The sequence below is a fragment of the Pyrgilauda ruficollis genome, unplaced genomic scaffold, assembly GCF_017590135.1.
Source record: "Pyrgilauda ruficollis isolate IOZ18807 unplaced genomic scaffold, ASM1759013v1 scaffold2, whole genome shotgun sequence".
NCBI lineage: Eukaryota > Metazoa > Chordata > Aves > Passeriformes > Passeridae > Pyrgilauda > Pyrgilauda ruficollis.
In genome coordinates this window covers 21,716,299-21,741,025 of record NW_024519206.1, presented here as the reverse complement: position 1 = coordinate 21,741,025, position 24,727 = coordinate 21,716,299, and the positions used below count along the sequence as shown (strand labels likewise).

The 24,727-nt window shown below is 35.8% G+C and overlaps 1 protein-coding gene across 1 annotated transcript in view; it reads left to right on the top strand.

The window, feature by feature from the left end:
• Positions 1 to 24,422, top strand: part of MRPL3 (mitochondrial ribosomal protein L3) — a 28,745-nt gene extending 4,323 nt beyond the window's left edge. Inside the window, exons 5-10 of the mRNA XM_041466600.1 lie at positions 3,529 to 3,628; positions 5,484 to 5,544; positions 12,960 to 13,068; positions 14,783 to 14,860; positions 15,878 to 15,955; positions 23,818 to 24,422. Of these exons, the coding sequence (XP_041322534.1) occupies positions 3,529 to 3,628; positions 5,484 to 5,544; positions 12,960 to 13,068; positions 14,783 to 14,860; positions 15,878 to 15,955; positions 23,818 to 23,967 (576 nt within the window). The 3' untranslated portion in view covers positions 23,968 to 24,422. The remainder of the gene's footprint in view (positions 1 to 3,528; positions 3,629 to 5,483; positions 5,545 to 12,959; positions 13,069 to 14,782; positions 14,861 to 15,877; positions 15,956 to 23,817) is intronic.
• Positions 24,423 to 24,727: the final 305 nt, after the last annotated feature.

The following is a 24,727-nucleotide window of genomic DNA, read 5'->3' as shown; positions in this document are numbered from 1 at the left end:
TAACTTTAAGACTTACCTATTCAACAACATAACTTCATGATTGTAACTCATCAACAGCCATATCAAAGCCACTCACTTTTTTAGACATCCCAGTTGCTTGATGTGGAATTCCCAGATATCTCTAGTGGCTGAGGTTGTCTGGCAGAGCTGTCATTCCCCAGGATGAGTTATAGATCAAGCAGGAACAAAGCATTCCCTCAAAGGATGTTTGTGTGATGCATTATTCCTGTAAAATATAATTTTTCAATTCTTGCAATATCCTGACACTCATTTGTCTGATGTGGGCAAGTAAAAAAATCCCAGGGCTCATGACTACTAAGCAGATTATCTCAGTTCATGATTGTGGCTTTTTGAGGGCATAGATTCAAAGAGATGGTTATCCCAGGGCCTCAGAATTACTCTGTGTACTTGTTCCTGCTTTAGTGGAGATCAGAGAAGAAGGACTTCTTTTCATTTGATAAATCTGTTGGCTTTTTAGTATATTCTGCTGATTTTGAACAGACTTATACTTCAAGGTACCATTCATTTCTTTGGTTGGTTTATGCCATGTTTGACTAGCACAGCTTGCACTCTTCAGATGTCTATTCTGTCACTTCAGTCCATTTCTACCTTCCAGGTATGACAGTTTCCTGGAAAAATGACAGCTGTGTTTTTTCTTTCCTATTAGTTTGGTCTAAGACATGCAAGAGTCATGGGAATAATGTTTTCAAGTTGTATTTTGCCCATTAGAGTTGATCTTTTCATTAAGATGATGTTACCAGTAAACCCAGTATGTTGTCTGAGCAAAAGTGTGCCAGAAGTAAGAAGGTATGAAGAAAACTTCTTTTTAAACAGCTCCTATGAAAATTTCTTCAAAGCAGAACTACGTAAAAAGTCAACTCAAGGACTTTTTAGTAGTGTTAGTTATGTTCAAGACATTCTTTGGGCATAACTTTTCCCAAGTTGGGAAATTGGGAGTTGAATTTCAATTCACTTGAAATTGAGTTTAATTTAATTGCTTGAATTTAGACTCATTTTAATAAAGCAATTAATTAAATATTATTTGAGCAATCTTTGGTGAGGTCCCAGCCTGAGACTGAACTGTGTACTATTATTATTACTACTATTATTATTATTATTATTATTATTGTTGTTGTTGTTGTTGTTATTATTATTTTATTTTATTATACTGAGCTCTGTATTGTTATTTTTGACATCATCATTATATAAACTAGATAATTCCTAAGGAAGAATTTAGCATGCTGATTCTGAGCAGATTTACTTGTTAAAGGCACTAACAAGTGATGTATTTCTGTGGTTTAGCTGCAAGTTTGGATCATTGCTTTCCTATGTTTATCAGCCTTTTTATGTGTTTCTTTCAGAAGTGTCAGAAGTGAGATATAAAAGAAAGCTGAATGATACTGTCTTGTATTAGCATAAGCAATTTCTCTTTTGTTAATTCCTCATAGGAACATCTGTCTTCCTCAGATTCCTCACAGCTACTGGTTTTTAATGAGTTCAATCAAAAGATTCCTTCAGTAATTTTTCTAACAAAGAATTTCCTGTATTTCTTTGGAGTGTCAAATTGCTTTAAAAGTGATAAGGGGTATTGCATTTTTAGCAAGATTCCTTTTTAGCTTGATGTATGTCACTCTGTTAAAAGGGAACAGATTTTTCATTATTTTTTAAAGCAAAGTTATGCTCAAAAGTAAATTCTGTCAGTGCTCAGAGGGTTTTTTTGTCAAAAATATTTTATATGCTTCCTATAAGTGAGGATGTATTGATCATTTTCCTATAATAGTGGAAGGTTTTTTTGGTGTTTTTAAAAATAAGGAATATCCGAGAATTCACTCAGTGTTGCCCTCTTCAATATTGCTTTTTAGGAAGGGTTTGTAAAGACTGAAGTGTTTTGTTTGTAAAAATACATCTTTGACTTGGCTGTTTGAAGAGTAGGTGCTGTTAGAGTAGAGCAGTGCAAGGTTGCAGCCTAGAGTAGGACTCTTGAGATGCAAGTGAATTTTAGCCTTTGACTTCACCATACTCTTCTTCAGCTGTGGTATCTCTTTCCAGCCACACATGCTGAGCACAGGGCTCCCCTTGCTGTAGCTTAAGGCAGCAGTTTTACATAGCTGGAAATAAAGGATTGATATACAGGCACTTAGTAGGAAGTCCATATCTTTATTTTTCATTCTCACATATAGTTTGGCAGATTAATTCAGGTGCTCCACTGATCCTTCAGACATTTGTGGTCTTAGGAGAGATTTTGTATGTAGTTGATTCTGGTTTTTTAAAGGTATTTGAAGTATTTTGTACTGTGACCTTGAGTTAACAGATCTCTTGGGAAACATTTTTCACTCTCAAAGACAGATTCATAAACTTAAAATTTCTGGGTTTTTTTCTAAATCAGAGATCCTCATCATCTTGCTTCCTCATTCTTCATAAAACTTCCTCTGTTCTAACACTTTTCAACAAATGTTTGAAAACAAAAGAAAGGGCAACATGCAGATTTTCAAAACTGTTTTAAATACACTAAGTAACATTTTAAAAGTTGTCTACATTACTTGCTCTTAAAATACACAAAATAACTTTTGAGAGAGCGGGAACTGCACAGGAGTTTTGAGAAGCAAACCTCAGAGATGAGATTATCCAAGTGTGACAGTATTGTTAGATGCTTAAATTGCTTTCTACCAGAAATCATTTGAAGGAAAATCAACTGCATCTCTTTTTTTTTTTTTTTTTTTTTTTTTCTGGGGCCAAAATTTTCCCCCACCCCTTTTTTTTTTTTTTTTTTTTTTTTTCCTGTGGCCACAATTTTCCTCCATCACTGTTTCTGTTGCTTGGTTTTCTCTCAGTGGTCTGCTTTTCTGTGAGATGTCTTGCTTAAAACAGCTGAGAATAATTTTAAGTACTTTAAAATGTATCAGACTCATCTGAAAGCAAAATCCGTGCTTTAGTAAGTCAGCAGTGCTTTGACACTGAGTGTACTTGCTATATCTTAAAAATACATGGATCATAAACTTGTTGTTATTAATCTTTCTTTTTTTGTCCAGAGACTCAAAATTCTCTTCTGTGGAAATTTAAGCATTTCTAGAAGTTTCTGCAAGACGAGAATTTGTTTCTATGGTTTTGTTAGTTAAATAAATTACATTTATCGTTTGGCATGGAACTAAGTCATCACAAGCTTTGAAAAAGAGAACCTACTTCTAAATTACTACAAAACTCCTTGTAAGCCATGGAAAAAAAAAAGTAGCATCTGTCATCTACATTCTAAATGATTAGTTTCCCTCTTCTGATTTTTGATATCCTCATATATCTCTCATTTATATTAGGTAGCTGTAGGGTAACTACTTGACAGAAAATAAAAGGCAGACATTTATTTATTTTTAAATAAACTTTATGTAGAGATAAAATGCAAGCCTGAAGATGAAATTTTAGTATGATGTATGTGTTTCTCTGAGTGATGTTGACAGTCTGTAATAGTTTTCTGTGCTGGGTTGATTCTTGGATATTTTAAGATGACTTCTTTTTTATGGCTGCTTTTTGTTGCAGAAACGAGAGTCTGCACATGAAATTTTTAAAGAAGCTGGAGTGCCACGGAAGCAGAAAGTTACAACATTTAATGTAACAGATGATGCCATAATTAAGCCAGGTAATTTTTTTGAGCTACTGAGTATTACGTGCATAGTCAAGTTATGATGTGTATTTTAGTCTTGTTTTTCATAGCAAGTGCTGAATTCTTTGTCATTAAGCACAAGCAAACTTTTTACATAGGGAAAATCAGAAGATGGGTTTTACTTTTTAGTTGAGATGTAGGATTTTTGCTTTTTCCAGGATACTATGTTTCCACCTATGAGAAAATAAATCCATTCCAAATTTACTCTGAACGTTGAGTTAAGAAGTCTGTAACCTTGACTCACTTATTGGGCATAAATATGGATACAGTTACAGAAAGTTCTGTGTTTATCCCTATGAGCTAGACACAATTTTGTGGTAATGTTTCTCAGGATCCTGAAATAGCAGTTTGAGTTTTGTTTCTTCTTGCTGCATTCAAAAGTAGGACGAAGGCTGCTTTTTTCTGACAGCTTGCAAAGTAAAACACACTAAATCATATTTATAGCAAATATTCTCACTAAAAATCAGTTTTGGAAGTTTGGTGATCAAATGAAAAGTTTAACATTTCTGAGGATTTATTAGGTAGTGTATTTAGGTTGTATTTGTTTTGTGGTTTTTGGCAGTTACAGGTATTTCCTGAAGAATTGTATAGGGTAGGAAATTCTAATGTATTGCATCTCCACTGCTGTTAGTGGAGCTTTTTGTAAGACCTATTTTAGACAGTGCAGTAACTGATAAAAATCAAATCTGACATGCAGAGGAAGTCTGGACTGATAAGTGGAAGCAATTGCTTGAGATAAAGCAGAATTGCAAGTTTTTGAGGAACTGCTTTTACAGTATGTGTATTTCGTACATAACATCCTTTATGTGCATGATTTTGTGTCAGTTGGCAGTTACGCAAATGTGTGGATTATGTAAATATAACATGAAATAATATGAAATTTTTTATGCTTGAGACTTATGAGAAGTTTACCTAATTTCAGTTTACATTTATACAGATTTGAGAAAGCACGGAAGCAATTGAAAATACATGAAGCAATTAAAATTTCTGTTTTTTTAATGGCTGTATAACAGACTGCAAACTGAAATATGCAGTCACATGAATCTTCAGATTAAAGTTCATTTAGAATGAACTAAGTTATCACTTTTACTTTGTTGAGTTTTTTTTAAGCTGCTAATGAAAGAATATTTGCACTTGGATGAAAAAAAGCATTGAAGACAAAACAAATCAGAAGTTAATATTTTGATACTGCAAGTACTTAAGGAATTAGTGTCATTACAGTGAGGTGAGTGATATCACTGACCTACAGTAGCACTGTTTCTGCTAAAGGTCAGCATGTAGACAATTCCCCAGTGGAGGAAGCTGTACTTTTGCCACAGACTTTAGTTTGGAAACACTGTGTCTTAATAGAGGAACTATTGCAAGAATTTCTCTTTTTTAACCCAATATTTTATAGTAAATGGTGGGGGTGGGTCTTGTGGTTTGTTTGGTTTTTTGGTTTCATTTTAAAAAAAAAAAAAAACTCTCCACGTTGTGAAGTGCTAGTAGTTCTCAGTACAGCGTATTCTGTTTTCTTGCTAAACATATGTATTATGAGTCTTAACTAATTGGGCACTTTGGGCTTTGTCAGTGTATGAAGGTCAATGTATCTGAGTAAAGCCTTGACCCTTCCTGCTAATCTGAAATTGGCTTATATCCTAAGTGTGCTTAAATAGTAAATACAAAGCATCTATTTCAGTCAGTGAGGTTGATCAAGAAGAACAAATAAGATGTAAATAACAAGTTCTGTTTCCTTTCCTGTGACTGTAACCTACTCTGGAGGATAATGACTGGGTAGTGGTTTGAGAATTTCAGCACTAAGTTGAACATGATCTCTCCTCTTCCTCTGCAGGTACTCCCTTGTATGCTGCTCACTTCCGCCCCGGGCAGTTTGTGGATGTTACTGCAAAAACGTAGGTGCCTGAGCATTTAACATGTCTTAAATCTCTCCCAAAGAGACTGGCTAATTTGTTTCCCTCTAATTTGGCTTGAACCTATGGCTCACAAAAGCTGAAATACAATTGCAACAGTAGTGACAGAAAATTGATGTCCATTCACTCAAAAATATCAAATTATGTTTCTTGATGAGGCTTACCCTTGCTTTTGAACAAGACAGGTAGACTATTAATACTATTAGGGCTGAGGTCTGCCTGTATTGTCTCTCATGCATGGGCAAAGAGTTACTTTAATACAGTATCTCTAGTATGTAAAAATGGAGAATAAATGCTGAAAGGTATTGGTTCCCCAAAAGACTGCTTAATTTTAATTTGGTGAAGAGATGGGAAGAGATATGTGGACTAAAAGGATAGCAAAAAAATAGTGAATACATTTAGCAGTACAACAGAGCTGTCAAATTCTTTTTTTGTTTGTTTTCTCTCACATTCCAGCTCATGTCCTTGCCAGCAGTGGCTAAAGATCTTTTACTTTAATGTGGGAGGAATAATTTCCTCTCAGACCACTGCAAATGCCAAATGAGCTCAAGCAATAGAGGGTGTTCAAAAGAAAAACCGGTGTCTTGTGGCAAAGACTGGTCCTGGCTCTTGTTGTACATTTGTGGTTTCCCCTGACCAAGAGAGCTCCTGTCTGCATATTTCAGTGTCACAGTACAAAGATAATATTTGCCATTACATGTTTTATTTTCTCTGCAATGGAGATAGAACCCAGCTGCAGTTGTCTCACATGTAGGGTGTAATACCTGTAAATGTCCAATGCTGTTCACAAGATTTTGTATATATGGGGGAACACCATATCAAAAGAGCTGAGTATGCAATTCTAATAGAACTACACCTCACTACAGTTGTGAGCACTCTATTGAGAAAAACAGTTTAAGGAATTGACTGGAATTTGTATTTTTTCCATGTCAGACTTCCTTATACAATACTTAGGTCTGGCACATTATCCATTCTGCTTGTAAATTGCATTCAGTGAGCATCCTGTAAGAGACCGTAGCTTGTTTGCAAAACAAAGCACATGATCATTAGGAATACAGTCATTTAATGGAGATTAAGTGTCAGTCTTTGTTAATGCAGAAAAGCTTTGCTTTTCCAGGAGCTTTTGCAAGAACTAGAGAAGGGATTTTTTTAGCAGTGTAGAAGATATTGGTAAACAGCCGCAGGTTATTGATTTGTATCTTGCATTTAGTATTTGAAAATACTAGCAAGCTAAAAATGGACTGGGTTCTTGGTCCTGTTCAGTGAATCCATCTAGATTGCAGTTCAGTATTTCTAATATGTTTTTTCTCTAGATATTTGTATGATCCCATTTCAGAAATTAGGTGTGTGTTTGTACTGCTGATTTGGTAGCATGTTTTTTGTAATCCTTCTGTAAAGGTGAAGGAAATGTTCTTAACTAAAGAGAAAGGTGAAATGGGTTTTCTGTCAGTGTGATTCTCTAATTGTTCCAGTCTTTCTATATCAAAAATTTTTAACCTTTTTCTGTACCTCGCTCACATTCTGGTTTCTTCTTCTTTGGAATTATTCATTTATCATGTTCTCTTAGCTCCTGGGCAAGAATTAAGTTATGTTACTGCATTTCAGTGTTTCTTCTATTATTTTGGTTCTTTCCATACAATCTAATCCAGCAAAGGCTCATCCAGCCTGGGGAAGGACTTGGAGGGAGGACCTGGGTCTTTCTGTTTCAAACCATTATGGACTTGAAACACAGTAATTCCTAAGACGTGCTGTCAAGTAAAAGTTTTTAGAAATTTATTTACTTGAATATGTACTTTACATTTTTGAGTTTGACAGTAATTTTGCTTTAATTGGAGGAAACTCTGGAGTGTACAGTGTTAGAAATCATGTGGATGAAAATAGCAGTGCTGTTGGTAATAGCATGATTAATTGTAATAAATCTTTTAAAATGGAAAGAAAGAGCAAATATCACCTCAATGAGGAGATAATACAGTGGAATATAAATGATATTTTAATATTTTACCAACTTTTAATTGTTCAGATGAACAAGATATCCTTTTGTGTACTTCCTTCTGCCAAGATGTAAATAAAAAATATGCTCCTTGTAAATAAGCAAACTTCAAATTTCATTTCAGAAATCTTGGATTAGCTGCTTCATTTGGTTACAAAAATGTAGAGGGTTTTTATGACTGTCATCTTTTAATCTTCCCTGCAAATGTTTTTGTCAAAGTCTTTTAAAATGTTTTGATTCATTTATACCTCTGTAAAGAAAAACATTTTTACAGGAATGAGAGGGTTCAGTTAAAGATTTATGTGTGTACTTTGTTTTTATTTCAAATCTCATAATTGTTCAGCATGGTATGAGTGGCTTTTAGAGCACTGGGACTAGGCAGTGTGTCTGCATGCTGTCAGTCTTCTGTAGTGCTGAAATATTTTCCTTAGTACTTATTTTCAGTAATTTAAAAGCTCAGTCCTTAAGTTTAGCCCTGCTAAGCTTGGAGCTAAAATGCACAACACCATCTGGAAACACCTCTCTCACAGGCTGCAGCTCTGTGACCCCACCTTGAGTACTGCATCCAGCTCAGTGGTCCCCTCTAGGGATAGAACACCTCCCCTATGAGGAAAGGCTAAGGGAACTGGAACTGGCTTCAGGGGGACCTAATTGCAGCCTTCCAGTACCCGAAGGGAGCCTGTAAGATGGAGAAAGACTGTTTGTAAAAGCATGTGGTGACAGGACAAATGGCTTCAAACTGAGAATAGGTTTGGAATAGATATTAGGAAGAAATTCTTTACTGTGAGTGTGATGAGGAACATCAGAAATGTTGTCAGTCCCAAGAAAAAGCCAGCAGTAGTTTTGTTGGAAATGGGCTAGAATTAAGTGGTGAGTCTGAAGTGTTTACGGTTTATTTAAGTTTTGCTCAATTAACAGTGTTATCTCAGCCTGAATCAGAACTCTCCATTTGCCCAAAGTTATTTCAGTGAGTAGTTGGAATACTTTTCCCCTGCAGCATCGAAATAATGCTCTTTTAAATTAACTACATTTGAAGAGTTACTAGATAAGTAAATTGTTGCTTAATTAGAGTGCTTTATTCCAGTAGCTTTCTAAATGAAAGTTCTCTCATTACGTACTGGCATTTTACTTGTATCAAATCTGGAAAATGAGGGTTTGTACAAAGTTAGGTTGTTGACCTCAACACCCGCTTTCCTGCAGGTGAGGCCAGAACAACTGTAATTAAACTCTATTTTTAACTCTGCAGAAAGATTATTTTTCTTTTAACTCTTACATGTCCTAGTTTTTCATATCATCATTGCTCCCTATGATTACTTTCTGGGAATCAGGTAGTGCTTCACTCAGTGAAGGCAAGTAAACTGAGTCACTAAATTGCATCTGTTGAGGAACAGGGGCATTCTGCATTTCAAATCTAGTTTTATAAGTCTCATGTATGTGGGGTTTTGTGTTCAGATATGGTGTCTAATGTTACTGTTAGAACATTAAAGATGTGTAGCCCTTGATTCAAACCAAGACAACAGGTAGAAGATGCCTTGGCATGATATCACAACAGGGTAAGTAGGATGCCAAACATTCTACTTCAGTGTAGGTTCTTGGTTATCATATTTCAGATACTGTAGCAAACTCAATTATTTTTGAGTAGATTCTAGTAATTTGTTCTATTAAGTTAATATATAGTACTGGATTAACATCCTCCTTTGACAGACCTTAATGTTTTTTAAAAATCTCAGCTGGCTTAAGTTAAGTTTTAATAATTACTTTTCTTTTTTCAGTGATACTTGCTGAATGTATTCACATGTAGTAATTTTTAAGGAGGGCAAAGAGGGCAGTTAAACAATTTGAAATTAAATGAGTGATATTAATAGCTGACACCTGGTGTCTTTTCAGAAATTGACAAGAATGTAATTCTGCATAATATTCATTATTTTTGTCAGATAAAAAGTTTAAGAAGACTGTACAATACACTGTATAAACCCTTCTCTGATTCTCTGTAATATGTCTTGAACAGCATGCATCTTAATTTTTCTTCCTTGTTTATATAAGATAAATATTAGTTTTAAAAGCATGTTTCATTTCATACAATTGGAAGAATGTAAAGTCTTTGCATTAGAAATACATATAAATTGTGGATCATGGAGAAAATGTACTCATTTTCTTTTTTTCTTATAGTGGAGACATCCACCATTTGTCTGAAAACAGATCTTATTCACATCAACTTAGGCTGTAAAAACACTGTTCTTGAGAATGCTTGAGGTATATTGCCTGAGCTACTAACTGCCTAGTTGACCAGTTCTAAATTTTATTATAAACTAGATGTTAGTACTTCCTTACTTTATTTTAAACTTTACATTCAGTCTAGATAACCTTATTCTGTTCTTATTCTGGTTCCATCTTTATTTCGGATAGAACGTAAGTCAAATAAAATATACACTGTGTAATTGTTTGTCTTCTTAACATGTGTTTTAAAAACATTACACATAGTTTATTCTTTTTTAAGGTAAAAAACTCAAAAATAAAAAGAAGCTATAGCTTCTTATTTAATTATTTCAGTCATGATGGCTGTTGAATAGGAAATTAATGTCAGAAAGTCATAAGGTAAAGTGTTCTTGTAGGTAATTGAGTGATTTTTACAAATAAATAATGAAACTAATCCGACACGTTATTGAAGTAATATGGTGAAAGCACCTTGATAGATAGTAAAAACATTAAAATATGAAAATAAAATGTATAAAACTGAAAATAAAAATTAGAAATTAAAGTATAAAATGCTCTTAATTTCAGTATTGTTATATCTTTCCTTGACTTTAAGCAGAATATTTCAGAGACTGAAGATTTGTTTTCATATTCCAGATCAACAGATGCAGGAGAACTTTCAGGTTTACTGGAGTACTCTTTTTTCAGTCTGATCACACTTTATAGAAAGTTCCTAAGACTTTGGTGTTGTAAAATCTGAGTCTTTGTTCACAGAAAATACATGTGTAATTAGAAGGACCAAGAAGCAACCGAGTATTCTTTATTGCATGAATCATTTATCACTAGCAATTCTATCTTGTAATCACCTTTTTTTGAAGATATCGCATAATATTTGATGTACTAAACTCTATTTAAAAAATATATCTCATGCATGTATGAAGAATTTATGTTTTAAATAAACATAATTTACAACATATTTACAACTGACAGTATTCTAAATTGTTCATGTTAAAAAATAAGTAAGTTGAATGAAATGTTGAAGTGGTTTCATGACATCAGAGATTTATTCTTCTTGGCGACATTTGATGGTAGTGTTTACTTTTGAAATGGTAGCTTTCTATGGTTGTGTGGTTTTCTCTGAATTGCAAGAGCATTTCTGCAGCTGAAGAATTTATCATGCCCTATCATTTAAAGAGAGAATTTATCTGCTCGCTCTGTTGACTGCACAGCTGCAACCCACTTGCAGTTGGTTTTGGAGACTTTGCTAAGTCCATCTTCCAGCTAGAGATGCCAGAAGTAATCTACTTGGAAAACATGCCCAGTAATAGGTAGTTTAAAAGAAAAAAATAGCATTTTGGCACAACAGATATGAGGTTTCCTATGGCTTAGTTTCTGCATGTATTTCATAGTTACTACTCCCTAGCAATATGAAAGCAGAAAAATACAAGTTTTGAGCTTCACTTAAAGTGTATTTTTCAAAGTGTTTTTATGACTATTGCTGTTTATTATTGCAAACTTTTAAAATAAGCTGATTCTATCAAAAAGTGGTGTTAAAAAGCCTTGCATCCTTTGGATTCCTGTCTTGCATTCCTGATCCCAGGTAACCCAGGTCCTCCCTCCTGCAGGTGCCTTCATTCAGCTTCCTCTCTTGGCCCCAACCCCCTTCATATCTTCATGTCCCACCACTGTCTGCTGGCCTGGAAGGACTTGTCTTGCTGTTGACAAATGCTTGCATGACAGCTGGCAGATCAAAGGAAGATATCACTGCTTTAATTAAATTGCAGCTTTTCCTTAGCTTTAGGTAAGGAGCAAAAAATAGCCAGGAGCTTCTAACAAGTAACTTTTGTATTCAAGCAGTTACGCATTTTTCTTTGCCAGATTTAACAGGGATTGTCCCATAGGTTCTGAGCAGGGAAGACCAGGAGACAAGACACTGTGATTGCACAGCTTATGTTCCCTTACAGTTCTGTAGCTTTAGAGAGTCTTTCTTTATGGCTATTTTTGACTGTGGTTTGATGTGTTCAAGGCAACCTGGACAGCAGTTAGAGGAGCGTTGAGTCAAGTGGGTAGAGGAAAGAATCTACTTTTCATTGATGCTGGTGTTTTCTGTGTTTGCGTGTTCACTACTTTTTCATGGCAGTGCTGAGCAGGGAGTCAGCCAAGTGCCGTTCCTGCACAGAACATGCTCTGTGCATGCTTATACCCAGTTTTATTTTAGATGCAAAGTGCATATATATTTTTAATGTGAAGTGCGTTAGCAGAGAAAGGATTTCTGTAAATCAGAGGAAAAGGATTCTCTTGCAAAATCATAGAATCACAAGATTTTCAAAGTTGGAAGGGACCCACAAGGATCAGAGGGTCCAGCTCTTTTAAGTGAAAGGCCTTTACAGGGATGGAACCCACAACCTTGGCGTTAGTAGCACCATGCTTTGGCCAACTGAGACAATTTCAGGTTAAATGTAATAATCAGTGCAGCCATAAATACTGTGGTCAGACTTCTGCTTTTGGACACAGACAACACCAGTTAACATTAACATGCACTTAATTCAGCTTTTCCTTTGTGCAATGGTAAGGTGATTTTTCCTATTGAGTCTGTCCTTGCAGTAAATAGAGAATTCCAAAGCCAGTAATGCTGTCATGTGGCTCAAAGATGAAGGACATGGACTCTGAAAATACATTTTATTTGGTATTGTGTTTTAGAACTTACTTGTTGGATGAGTACAGATCAAGGGAATTACATGTCACTATACCCAACATTGCTCTCAGGAGGTGGGTTTGTTGTATGGAAATGTTCCTTCTAAGTAGCCATCTCTTTCCTCTCTTGATGCTTAGGCCGGACATTAAGTTGTGGTATATGGTATTATTTGGGGTTTTGACGTGGTTTTTGTTTGATTGTTCTGCTGCTCACTTGGTGACAGATTCATTATGGTAACTTTTATTGAGGACAATCACAGCAAGGAGCATTTTATGTTAGTATTCTTGCCTGTTTGACTCTTCTAGTGCTTCTTATTCTGTAGAGCAATCTTTAAACATTGTGTTAAAATATGTTCATGGTACAAAATACAGATTTTATACCATGTTTAAGTGTATTCTTCCATAAGCTGAGTGTTGTGAAAGGTAAAAAAATCATGAGCCTGACTGAAATTGTTGATTATTGCTAGAAAGCTTATGTCTGACTAACCCAGGTTTGTTTCTTAATTATTTTTGTTTCCAGAATTGGTAAAGGATTTCAAGGTGTCATGAAAAGGTGGGGATTTAAAGGTCAGCCTGCAAGCCACGGCCAGACAAAAACTCACAGACGACCTGGAGCAATATCTACCAATGTGAGGATTCTCATTTCCCATTAAAACATTCTTCAGTGGTTTCAGAACAGCTTACTAAAACTGAACAAATGTACAATAGCCAGCTGCCACATTTACTCTGTGTTAGCAGGGAATCCCAGCAGCAAAGGAAGTTCAGAATCCTGTATAAGGAGCAATGCTCTTCTCTTAGGCCTCAATTTATGAATATTCTGTATTGCTGGTAAATGCACATATTTTAACTGAGCTCATTGGCATATTTTGTAATGTAGTGAGGACAATAGTCTTAATACTTCAAAGAGAGTTCTAAGAAGCTTTTATCACAGCATTTATAGATTGGAATGGATTTGCCTGTTATTTTATCCTGCAGATATTGTACTGTTCTTTGGAACCCTGGTTGCTTTTATCACCTTGCCTGACATGTGTAGCTGCTTAATGAACTGATCCCAATAATTTAGTAGGGAATTATTCCCAGAAGTGTGTAAGCTTCTATGCATTTCTAAGCAGAGTACAGAGTCATATTTTTACATTTCAAACTATAAATAATATTAGTATAAAAGCTCTTTGAACAGGTAAATTTTAGGCTTTGTCTTATATAGGCTGTACAATATTTATATTGAACAAAGAGGAATATTTTGCAAACTAATTAAGATCATCTGAGTCATAGTACTGAACATGGACTGTCTGTAAATTTCTTAGTGAAATTAAAATATAAAAAAGGATTAATAATGCTCAAGAGAAAAGTAAAAGCAAAAAGGCAGCAATCAATGAAGTTTGAGTAATTGAGAGTGTAAAAGCATGTGTTACTGATTTATAGTCCTTGGTTTCAGCTGGCAAAAGAATTCTACACCTGGCACTTGTTTTCACTGAAGAATGTAAATATTTGAACATCGAACACTATTTTAGCAGATGGTATTCATCATTACAAAATAATCGCTTTACTTTTCTTTAAATTAGAATTTCCTAAGCAGTAATGCTGCATGTAATTTCACAAAGTATGTAGAATGAAAAATGGTGTTGGCAGTAGGTATTATGGGAAGGAACAAGGTGAAAGGATGCAACAGAGGAAAAGCAATGCCTTTATACTGCTTTCCTATGTATGGCTGGCTATCTCAGACATTTTTGTAATCCAGGACTGTTCAGTAGAGAATCCTCTCCCTAAAACTGGATTGCAACTGATTTCCTGAATCATGATTTTCACAAGAATTAAGAAATACTCCAAGAAACATTATTAATGTATAACAGAGAGGAGCAGGATACAAATCCTTTGATAACAGTGTAGAATTGAAAATCATTGCACTTACTCCTGCCTTTTTTCCCCACCTTTGTTGTCCAGGTTATGCCCAGATAATCAAAATTGGGTACAGAAACTAAGGAGTACTGGGGAATGGAATTAAAGATTCCACTCTCAAGAATACACACGTTAAAAAAGATCTGATTGACATCAGTGCAAAAACTTTTTGATTAGGGGAGGGGAGAAGCTACAGTGTGTATATATGTGTGTGTATATATATATGTATAAAAGTTTTGTGATTGTGGTCAAGTATTTCAGAACACATGTAGAGTAAAACATAAACTCTGTCAGGAGGTATTTAAAATGCTTATCAGGATTAGATTTTTTTGATATTATATATTTTCAGCCTTGGAAATTCCAATATATTTTCTCTGGTGCACCTCTTGAGTTTGTAAGTGTACCTCTTGCAGTTAACATGGTAGTTTTGGCCTTGTTTTTATCTAGAAAGCTGCCAAAGTCTATCGTGGAAAGAAAATGCCTGGTAAAATGGGTAACATCTACAGGACATCTTTTGGATTAAAGGTGAGTTCTGGATATAGCAGTGTGTGTATAAGGTGGTGGCATTGCCCAGCAATGGTGTCCTGTCTATCTCTGCGAGAGTCCAGACAGCAGCATCTTGAAGTAAGCAAGCTGGAAAGATCAGAGCAGCAAATGTGTTCTCCTGTTCTCTTGTGGGTTACCAATAACTTATCTGAACATCCTTTGTGCATGTGGTAGCCTGGGAACTGGGATTTCGGGTGATGCTTCCACATCCAGTGTGTTTTTCACTATGTCCCTTGACTTTTGCCTTTGAAGAGGGAAAACAATCAGGCTTTTGGTGATTTCAGTTAATGTCTCCATGCCTGTTCCATTGTTCATACCCAACACAAATCTGAGTTGCATGAAGCTCTGATTTGATCATGGCCTTTCACTTCCATGTGCAAAAAGGGGGTTATAGTTTCTGTCCTGATTCTGATTTGTGCATAGCTACGGCAGCTCCTGAGCTATTAAAGCTACTCTGTCTCTGAAGGCAACCTCTGCAGTTTGCACAGAAAGCATTTTGACCTCTAGTTTCCCAAAAAGTGCTGCTGTTGTTCTCAGTTTACTGTAACTAATTTTTTGTAGCAGAAAATGTGTGTGTTCAGTTGAGCACCTGGTTGAGTTAAGAAATTGACATATGGTAACAGGAACATTTTCACAATGACATTTGTTTTACTTTGTCACCTGTGATATTTTTCATCTTTTTCAACTTGTTGCTGTTAGAGGGAAAAGAGACCTAGGAGCTTTGGTTGGTGTTACACTGAACAAGGACCTGCTTTACCAAATACAGCCTGGCCACCAGCCCTTTAAAACTATTTCAGCCTCTTGCATTAGGAAGCTTTGCACCCAGAGTGGCATGTGAGTTCTGTGGCAAGTTCAGGCCTGTGCAGAACATTTTTCTTCCTCAGGGTATCACAGCCAATTACTCAGTCTGGGCTTTGCTAAACTTCTTTTTGTAAAACTGGGAATAATCTCTAAACAGGACTCAATGTTTGATTTTTTTTTCCCCCTGTCTCCTAGGTGTGGAGGATCAATACAAAGCATGACATTATTTATGTAAATGGGTCTGTTCCAGGTCACACCAATTGTCTGGTGAAGGTATGTTTGCTACTTTCAATACTGGTATTAGTGACTCCTAAGCTCTGTACCAATCAATTTACAAATGGAAAAACATGGGTAGGATGCAATTTTCATTTCTTCTGAGAAGTCCTGTACTGCTGAATCAAAGGGCAGTGGAATCAGCTCTGTGATAGAGCGTGGTCAGCAGGGGCAGTGAGCACTCTGAATGGCTCAGTAGGGCACTCTAAATGGCTCCTTCTTAGATTTGCACTCACGTATCTTAGGATACATCAGCACAGTTGCTGAACCCTACGGTAGGTGTCTCCAGGCTGTGTCCATCCCCTTTGAATGCCAACGTGAGTCTGTAACATGGTGGTGAGATTTCCAGAATGTTATTTGTGTGTTATATTCATGAACAGAGATACAGAGCAAGTCCTGCGTTAGAGGTTATTTGAAGCATTCCCTTACCCAGTAGCAGTTACCTGTCCAAGAAGCAGTTGAGGTACAGCAGTTGAGGAAGAGACATCTGGAGTTCATATTAAAGATCTGAGTTCCCTTTGGAATCAGTATAAATGTGCCAGTGGTATTTTCTGTGGCAGACTGCAGGATTAATTTCAGATTTTTTTTATATTGTTTCAGTTTTCCATAGTCTTGAAACAATGAAGAGTCTGATCAGTGTTCTTATGATGTAAATAATTCACATCAAAGCAAGAAAAATGCATTGTAAGGGTAGTTTTCTAAGTACATTTTTCTTTCTAATGAGGTATATTCCACACACCTGCAAACACCACTTACTTGGAGGAAGTTGTTTCCTTTCTGACTGAATAGAGTGCAGGGTATCAAATATATTCAGCTATGAAGAGTTTGGTATGCATGTAACCTTTCTGTCCATGGAAGTATTGCAGGGATTTAAATGGTTCAGGACTTGAAAAGTTGAAGTGTTCATCAAATTCAGATGTTTTCAAATAGTTTATTATCTTCTTTTATTTTACTGTGGGCATCCAGTTTTTGTCGGGCATTACATACAGCAACCTTGCCTTCAAATTGTTTTTTTACTCATAGAAAAATTATGTTTTTCTCACTGCAAATAAGGTTTTTTTTCCTGGGCAAGGTATCTCTTAACTGTTTTTATTTAAATGTCCAGCCCATGCCTGGGGAATACATTATACATTTCTCTTCCAAATATAGTGAAAATTGGTTAAGAGCTGTCCGGGAAAAGTAGTTTTCAGGACAACTTCTGCTAAATTGCTGGGCGTGATATCAATTACATAGAATTAAGAGTGTGGTTCAGCTGGCTCTTTATCTGTATATTGTACTGAGTGACCTTTTCTTAACTGTGTTCAAAGTACCTTTTCCTAATCCTGAGGCATGAACCTGGTTGTTCTACGTCAGTCTGAAATTTAATTAAGTGGGAATTTATTTTAGGATGTTAGTTTTAAATGATAATGTATGCATACAAGCAGCATAATGTAGCTGAAAAAATTGAGAAAAATTGAAAAAATTAAGACATGTTTGATGCCCAGACTGTATTCTTTGATCTTAATAGTTCTCTTAAGTAAGAGGTAATTGTTGAAAAATATTGTGCATCTTGTTACCCTAGTCTTGCTCTTAAAATCCACATGACTATGTCATGACTATGTGGTACTAAATGTACCTGCATTTGCTTGGTGGCAAATGCAGGTACACATCTCACATGTTTTACCTGTAAGGATGCAACATCTTATGAAGCCACTGAGACTGAATACAGTACCTGTTTTTACCAATTATAACTTTTATTCTAACTAGACTCAATAAACTAATTTTTATTTCTGATTTCAAGTGAGTTAAGAAAACAAACATTTACTACATGCCTGTAATATAAATTGTACTTAAAAACAAAGCTGTGTATGTTAATACTGCACATTCTTATGTACACCGTGAAGATCTCATTCAAACAAGTCATTCTTCCCTTGCTGATCAGACACTGCACATTCTGCTTGGAGAAGAACATACATTGGAAGAACGAGGCTTTTCTTCCCTTACAGCGCCTTGCTTAAGATAATAAAGTATATGAAAGATCTTGACCAAAGTGCTCCAGACTCAAACTTTCATGACATTTAATAATAAGTAACACTGTTTGAGGTAAAGACACAGCAGTAGGTGTCACTGCTATTAAGAAATAGGTCTCCAAAAATTGCTTCCAGTCTTATTTGGAGATTAAGTGCAATATGTAGTAAGCTACATTTCATTCTGGTTCCTTGAGCTGGTGGATCCATTCTGTGGCTTTTTCCTTGCATGAGCCATATGAATGACATAACATTCATTTTTTCCCTTATTTTTTCAAATATATCTGCAAAGAGTAGAAAAGGCTTTAATTATAAAATCAGGTAAAGCAATACTATTGGATTTATGACAACCCCAGACACCAGGAAGAATGATGCACGTCTGACTCCATGATATCAGAAGGCTAATTAATTACTTTTCTTATACTATATTATACTATTTTATTATACGATACTTTATTATACTATACTATTTTATCATACTATAGTTTATTATACTATATTGTAACTATTTTACACTGTATTACACTAACAAGAACTATACTAAAACTGAAGAACTCGTCACTGCTGACAGTCCCGACACAACACACGTGGATCCAATTGGTCACCTTGGGTAAACAATCTCCAGAATACGTTCCACTTGCGCATAAACACAGGAGTAGCAAATGAGATAAGAATTGTTTTGATCATTCTTTTCTCTGCTTCTCTCTGTTCAGAGGGCATGTGAATACCACACAATACTATTTGGTTCTCTGATTTCTGGGGTTTTTTCTCCATTAATCTTGCTGCACTCGTCTGTGGTGTTTTTAGCTTTCTTCCAGGGTGTTTTCTTGTTTGCTTATAGACATCATCTTCAAATATATTATTGTGTATTTGTTTGAATCTGTAGTTGGGGAGAGGAATTATGGGATGTTAGCTGCTGTAATTACTGTTCATTCCACTGAATACCTGCCTGTAATTAAGTAGGAATAACGTCTAGGGAATTTGAATCCATCTGTCTTTGAGCTCCAGCGTAAAATATTGCATAACACTTTCTTCTTTGTGTGCTTCCAAGGGGAAGGCATTTGTGTTCAGTACCCACTCTGTGTTGCTTGGTAACCACTAAAACCATAGTGCACCTTTAAAGCATATATTTATTTTGTATGTTGTATTTTTGGAAACTTTGTGCATCAGCACTCTATTCAGACAGAGATGAAGCACTTAAATTTTTCAAGTTTTGTTTTCAGCAGAATAAAATTGCAGAGTACTAGGATTGATGGATTTCTGGTTTTAATTAGAATCAGCTTTCGTGTGATATTGCACACTGAAGTATGCAGGTAAATAACTGACATCAGTAATGTTTCTAGCCAAAAAAGCTTACTTTAGCATGGATTTCTTTCTCAATTGCAAGGTCTGATAAAATTAAGAAACTTTAGGAGTGTGCTGGAATGCACAGAGTTCTTCTGTTACAAAGGTAACATTGCAGAGTAAGCAATTGTAAAATTTGTGCATTGGGCCTATCAAGATGCCCTACCTCAGGAAGCATCAGTTTCTTTCTGGGGTATCTTCTTAGATTCCAGGGCCTGTAGTTACAGCTTTGTCTTTCTAAAGGTTATGGCTCTGGATTGCTCTCCCAGGTATATTACCAAAAAGTTCTCTTTCGTCATTCAAGAGAGATGCATAAGACTTAACTCTCTTTTTATGTAGATGCCTTATAGTGGAGGGTAATATAGTATATTGTACTTCACAATGTTGTAGTTTGTCTTTGATAATGTTTTATACCTGCCCTAATTTTAAGGCACCTGATTTTCTTGGGATATTTAGTGTTGATCACTTTGAGTATATCACTTGTAGTGAAGGCAGAAATTCAAGCAAATCTTGTAGCCCATAGGAGTTGCTTTGCAACTTGATACTGAACTGACCTGTTTGTATGCTAGACCTGAGTTAAACTGAAGTATACAAGTTGCTTTAGTATGATGCTCCACTTGAGCTAGTAACTTAAGTCTTGAGATTGCTTATTTTTGTGGGGGGGTTTTTTGTTTGTTTTTTGTTTGCTTGTTTTGTTTGTTTGTTTTGTTTTTGGGTTTTTTTTTAAGAGAAGTATGTAGTGATTTACATCCTACTTATTTTGTATCACACTTCCCAGTGTTACTGTGGTGTGTTTCTAGTTGTTGGTGCCTGGGTTGGGTGCACTCTGCTCAAGTTGAGGACTTGCAGGGATAGTGTGGTGCCTTCACTTCTTTTGTGTTCTCTGTCCTGTGCCTTGGGCCTCATTCATAGAGCTGTGTGGAGGTTTGGGGGGGATTTGTATTACTGGGTTATTTTTTAAGACAAAAATAAGGCTGATAAGAAATGGATATAATTTTTGGGTTCAGTTTTTATGTCTAGCTTCAAAAATAGCAGGGAAGCTGAGTTAGGTGATGTATGACACCTTGGCAGCTTATTTCTAATTTTCTATATTTAAACTCATTTTTATACACAAATAGCTTGCATTCTTTGCTGTGGTTGCTAACACAGCCTGAAGCCCTGTTAAGCTACAGATGTGAGTTGTGACTTAAGCATCAGTTTTTAACACTTGTTTAAGACCACATTAAGCCTTTTGTGGTGATAGATTTCTGAGTTTGTGTTTGTTTATACCACCCATTACGCTGTCAATATAGGGGACATACATAAGTGCAGTTTATTAATTGTCTGCAAAACCCTTTATAACTGTTCTAAAGATTTAGTGACAAAAACCCAACCAGCTCCAATTTCAGTTTTGTCTAGTATTTTTCTACATAAAATGACCTGTCAGAGAATACACTGTAGTGGTTATACCATCTTCTGTATATAAGATCTATCTGTAGCATAGTCTACTGTAATATATAGGGCTATTAACACAGCAGTTGAGTAAGCCCAGCATTTATTATACAAGCTATATAGCAAATGCTTTTAGGGATTGCAGTAACAGTTTGGACTATGAGCTTAATTTCTTCTGTGGATGAGAGCCAAATTCACTGGATTTTAGTAACACAGCATGAAAACTTACTCCTTTAATTAGTAATGTTCTCAGAAGGTTACAGGAGAGCTGGAAGAGCTGTGCTGGGTCACCTGCACTTCTTTTCTGTGTACGTGCTTATACAGACAAGTGTAGCTGCTGCTGCCCCACACCAGTGAACCCCTTTATACTGCTGTGAAATTATTGTTCCTGTATCTCTTACCTCAGATTACTGAAACCTTTGTTATGCTGGACCCTTCATAAATGTAAAAGGAGTAATTAAGTAATTCTATTGAGAAGACAGACAAATCATACCATGTTTTAGTTGCTAAACAATACTTTCAGGTGTAAAATGAAGTTGAGTTCTTCCTTTAAATAGGAATGATAATGATAATACCTGATAATAGAATACTATCTAACTTTTTAATGTCAAGGAGAAAGAGTTTCATTTAGTTTGGTAGTGATGCTCTAAGGTAACACTTTTTTACTTTAAATTGCATTTGAAAGCTGTGAGTTTAGAGAAAGATGGAAAAAGAGCAGTAGCTTCACCCGTCAAAAGAAATACTGCATCAATTATACCAATAAAAAAAAGGGGATATCAGAAGAAAACTCTTTTAACATCAGATGTGACCTGTGCTTCTGGGATCTGTCAAGCTTCTGAGGAGTTTGGAAGTGGCAAAATGAAACAGTTTTGTACTCCTCTGGGAGCAACAATGGTCTGTTGGAGATGTTTGATGAGAATCGTAAAACTATTGTAAGAATTCTCCATATCACACTGGAGATAACTGTCCAAAATGCCCCTTGGCATTAATATGTAATTCATATAACGTTAAGTCAGGACAGAAATCTTAAATTCATTTAAGTAAACTAATGCAGGACTGAGATTGGACTGTTGGGTTTTCCTTCAGTTGAGAGCAGATGTCTTACTGCCAAATCCTGTCATAAGAAATTGTTTTAAGAAGTAATGGAAAAAAATAGGAGGAAAACAAACATTTCAATTCCTTTCATTTTCCGTGTGTCCAGAGCTGCCTGCAATGACACAGCCTATATGCAATAGCACATACTATTTCTTGATTAAAATAATAAAAAAAAAAGTAAACCTGAAGAACATTTAAATAAGATATACATGAAATGAGTGAGTTATCATAAATAAAATCATTTATTCTAATCTTTCTGATACTAATTCATGTAGGGATCATGAGGGGTTTTGCTGTTGACAGAGAAGGTTTTTGGTGTGTAACAGGATTAGAGAGTAAAGGCGAAATTAGCAAGGGAAATAATGGATAACCAGTGAAGCAGTTAAACTGGGGTTTCATATAGCAAAAGAAAGAGCCACGGTGTATTGAAAGGGAAGGATGACGTCTCTGAAGATGCCATCCTTCAGGTGACATTGCTGAAGCCCTCTGACTGTTTCTTCTGAACTTACTGGTGCTGGAACTGCAGATGGAACTGCAGCAAAGGTCTGTGGACTCGGACCTCAGTCTAGTTCATTCCAGCTAAATGTGCAATGTAAATTGGGAACTACAGGTCTGGCAGTTCACAAGGCCATAGAGAGCACTTCTGTAGAAGAGGAACGTTCTGCTTGAGAAGCTACTTAGCCATCCTAACCAGTGCAACACGTCAAGCCCCTCGTCCCCTCATTCTTAGCAAAAGGCTTTCTTCTGTTTATCAAGCCTGCCCTTAAAAAATATTGGAATGTCAGATTTATTGTATGTGCCATCTACAAGAATCCTCATGGATTTTGGGAAAGGTTCAAGTAATAGTAGATATGAATTTGGTAAATACAGTGCTGTCAAAAGAGAGCATTAAGTGGGCATAAAATTTTTTAATTTAATTTTTGGCATAAATCAGAATTGTCCTATGTGAGATCTCTGTCTGACCAAGTAAGAACAAATTCATCCTGTTCTTTAAAACCCCACCAAAAACTAAGAGCTTATCTTCTCTCTACTAAAATTTTGTCTAATCTATTTGCACTTATTTTTTTTTAAATCCACTTGAGTATAGTGCCTGAAGGGGATTATTACAGCTCAGTAGAAAAATTATATGTAACAATATAGAAAAGAAGAATTTAATTTTAAATCAAATTTAAGAATTTGTAGCTCTTTTTTTTTTTTATTCAGAGATACCAGCCTTCTATCTGGTACTGCAGACAAACTGCTTTTTGCTGATAATTCTAGGTACTAATTTATTTCAGAGATTGGAGTTTCAGGGGCTAGATTTTAAATCTTTCCACATGTAGAGAGGTCAGTAAAGGAATTTCTCTGTGGCACCACTCTTCTTGCAATAAGCTGTCTTAGAGGCTCATGTTCAACAAACTTAGGTCTGATTCCTGAGTGGAGAATTTTAGATGTTTAACTCTGCAGTCACTGAGCAGCTCTGCAATAGCCAGAGGGATTCACTACAGCACATGCACATATCTTTGCAAAATTAGTTGCCATAATTAGTTTGCATCACACATACAAACATGTGTCTTGTTTGTTGACGACATAATTACTCTGCATAATAGAACTTGGAATGTCATGTAGGAACATACTGTGAGAAATAAGCACTGTTTAAACAAGCTATACTTGTATTTTAATAACATTTTAAAATATTGAGCACTGAATTCATATGAGTGGGGTTTGTTTCACTGTAATAACAAATTCTCTTAGGATTTTTTGTTTGTTTAGTTTTGCTGATTTTTAAAATATCTTTAAGGATGAGTACAAAATGTTAAATTCAATAGCAGGGGTTGATGTTAAAGTAACTGATGATTATATCTGGAACTCTTTAAACAAGTGGAATGTGAATGCTATTGGGTTTTTCTTATGGATGTAAGCTGAGTTCTTTAAATTCTAGTTTATCACTGTCTAAAAACTTCTGTAAGATCTATTAACCCTACTCTCCCCCTTCCTGCTTTTCAGGTCAGAGATAGCAAATTGCCTACTTACAAGGACTGCAATAAAAACCCTCCATTCCCTACATTTTTTGCTGATGGAGATGAAGAACTGCCAGAAGACCTTTTTGATGAGGAGATTTTCCAGTTCACAGATCCATCTGTCACATTCGCATAATGTTCCTCGCATCTTTGTAAACACAGTTTTGTTATTTCATGTACGTTGCAAGGCTGTATAAAAGTAAGCCTATGAACTGCAGTCTGGCCAACTGACTTAAACAATTCAGATATTGCCATTTTGGTCAGGTAATCAGATTTCCCACCGTCAGTCTCAAACCTGTACTTAAAGCAATAGGTGGGTCTGAGGGACAGGTTGTAAAGCACACCAAACTGTGTGTCTTCAGTGACCTTTTGTCCTCTACGCCAGGCTGTGAAAGCCTACAAAATAATGAAAAACTGTTGTTTTGAAGATGGTTCCAGTTCATTTTCTGAATGTGAACAAATTCTGTTTCTCTTTTATGTAAAGTATACTGGGCAACTCAGAAATCAGAAAAAGGTTCCAGATCTGCCTTGGCATCTGAGGTTGGGGGGATCCATGAAGAGTAATCTAAAATAAAACATGAAAATGCGTGAGCACTGTTTTGCAGAATGAGCTTGTTTTACTTCTTTCTTTCTTTTATCCAGATCTCTTTCTCTCATTTTGCCTTTGTGTTGTTTAATGTAGCAGATACCCAACAGATTTTCTAGAGGGGGGTGATCGTGGCCATGTGTAGGGTGAGGGAGTGTTTGGGTGGGAAATATTCGGTAACAAAACAGCACTAGGACTGCAGGGGCCATCTGTCACCTTTGCTAACAGCTTGTTTTGAACTTCAGAGGGGGTACATTGAATGCTCTCTGGAGAAGTCTCTGTGCATCTACCATGGTATTTGTATTAGATT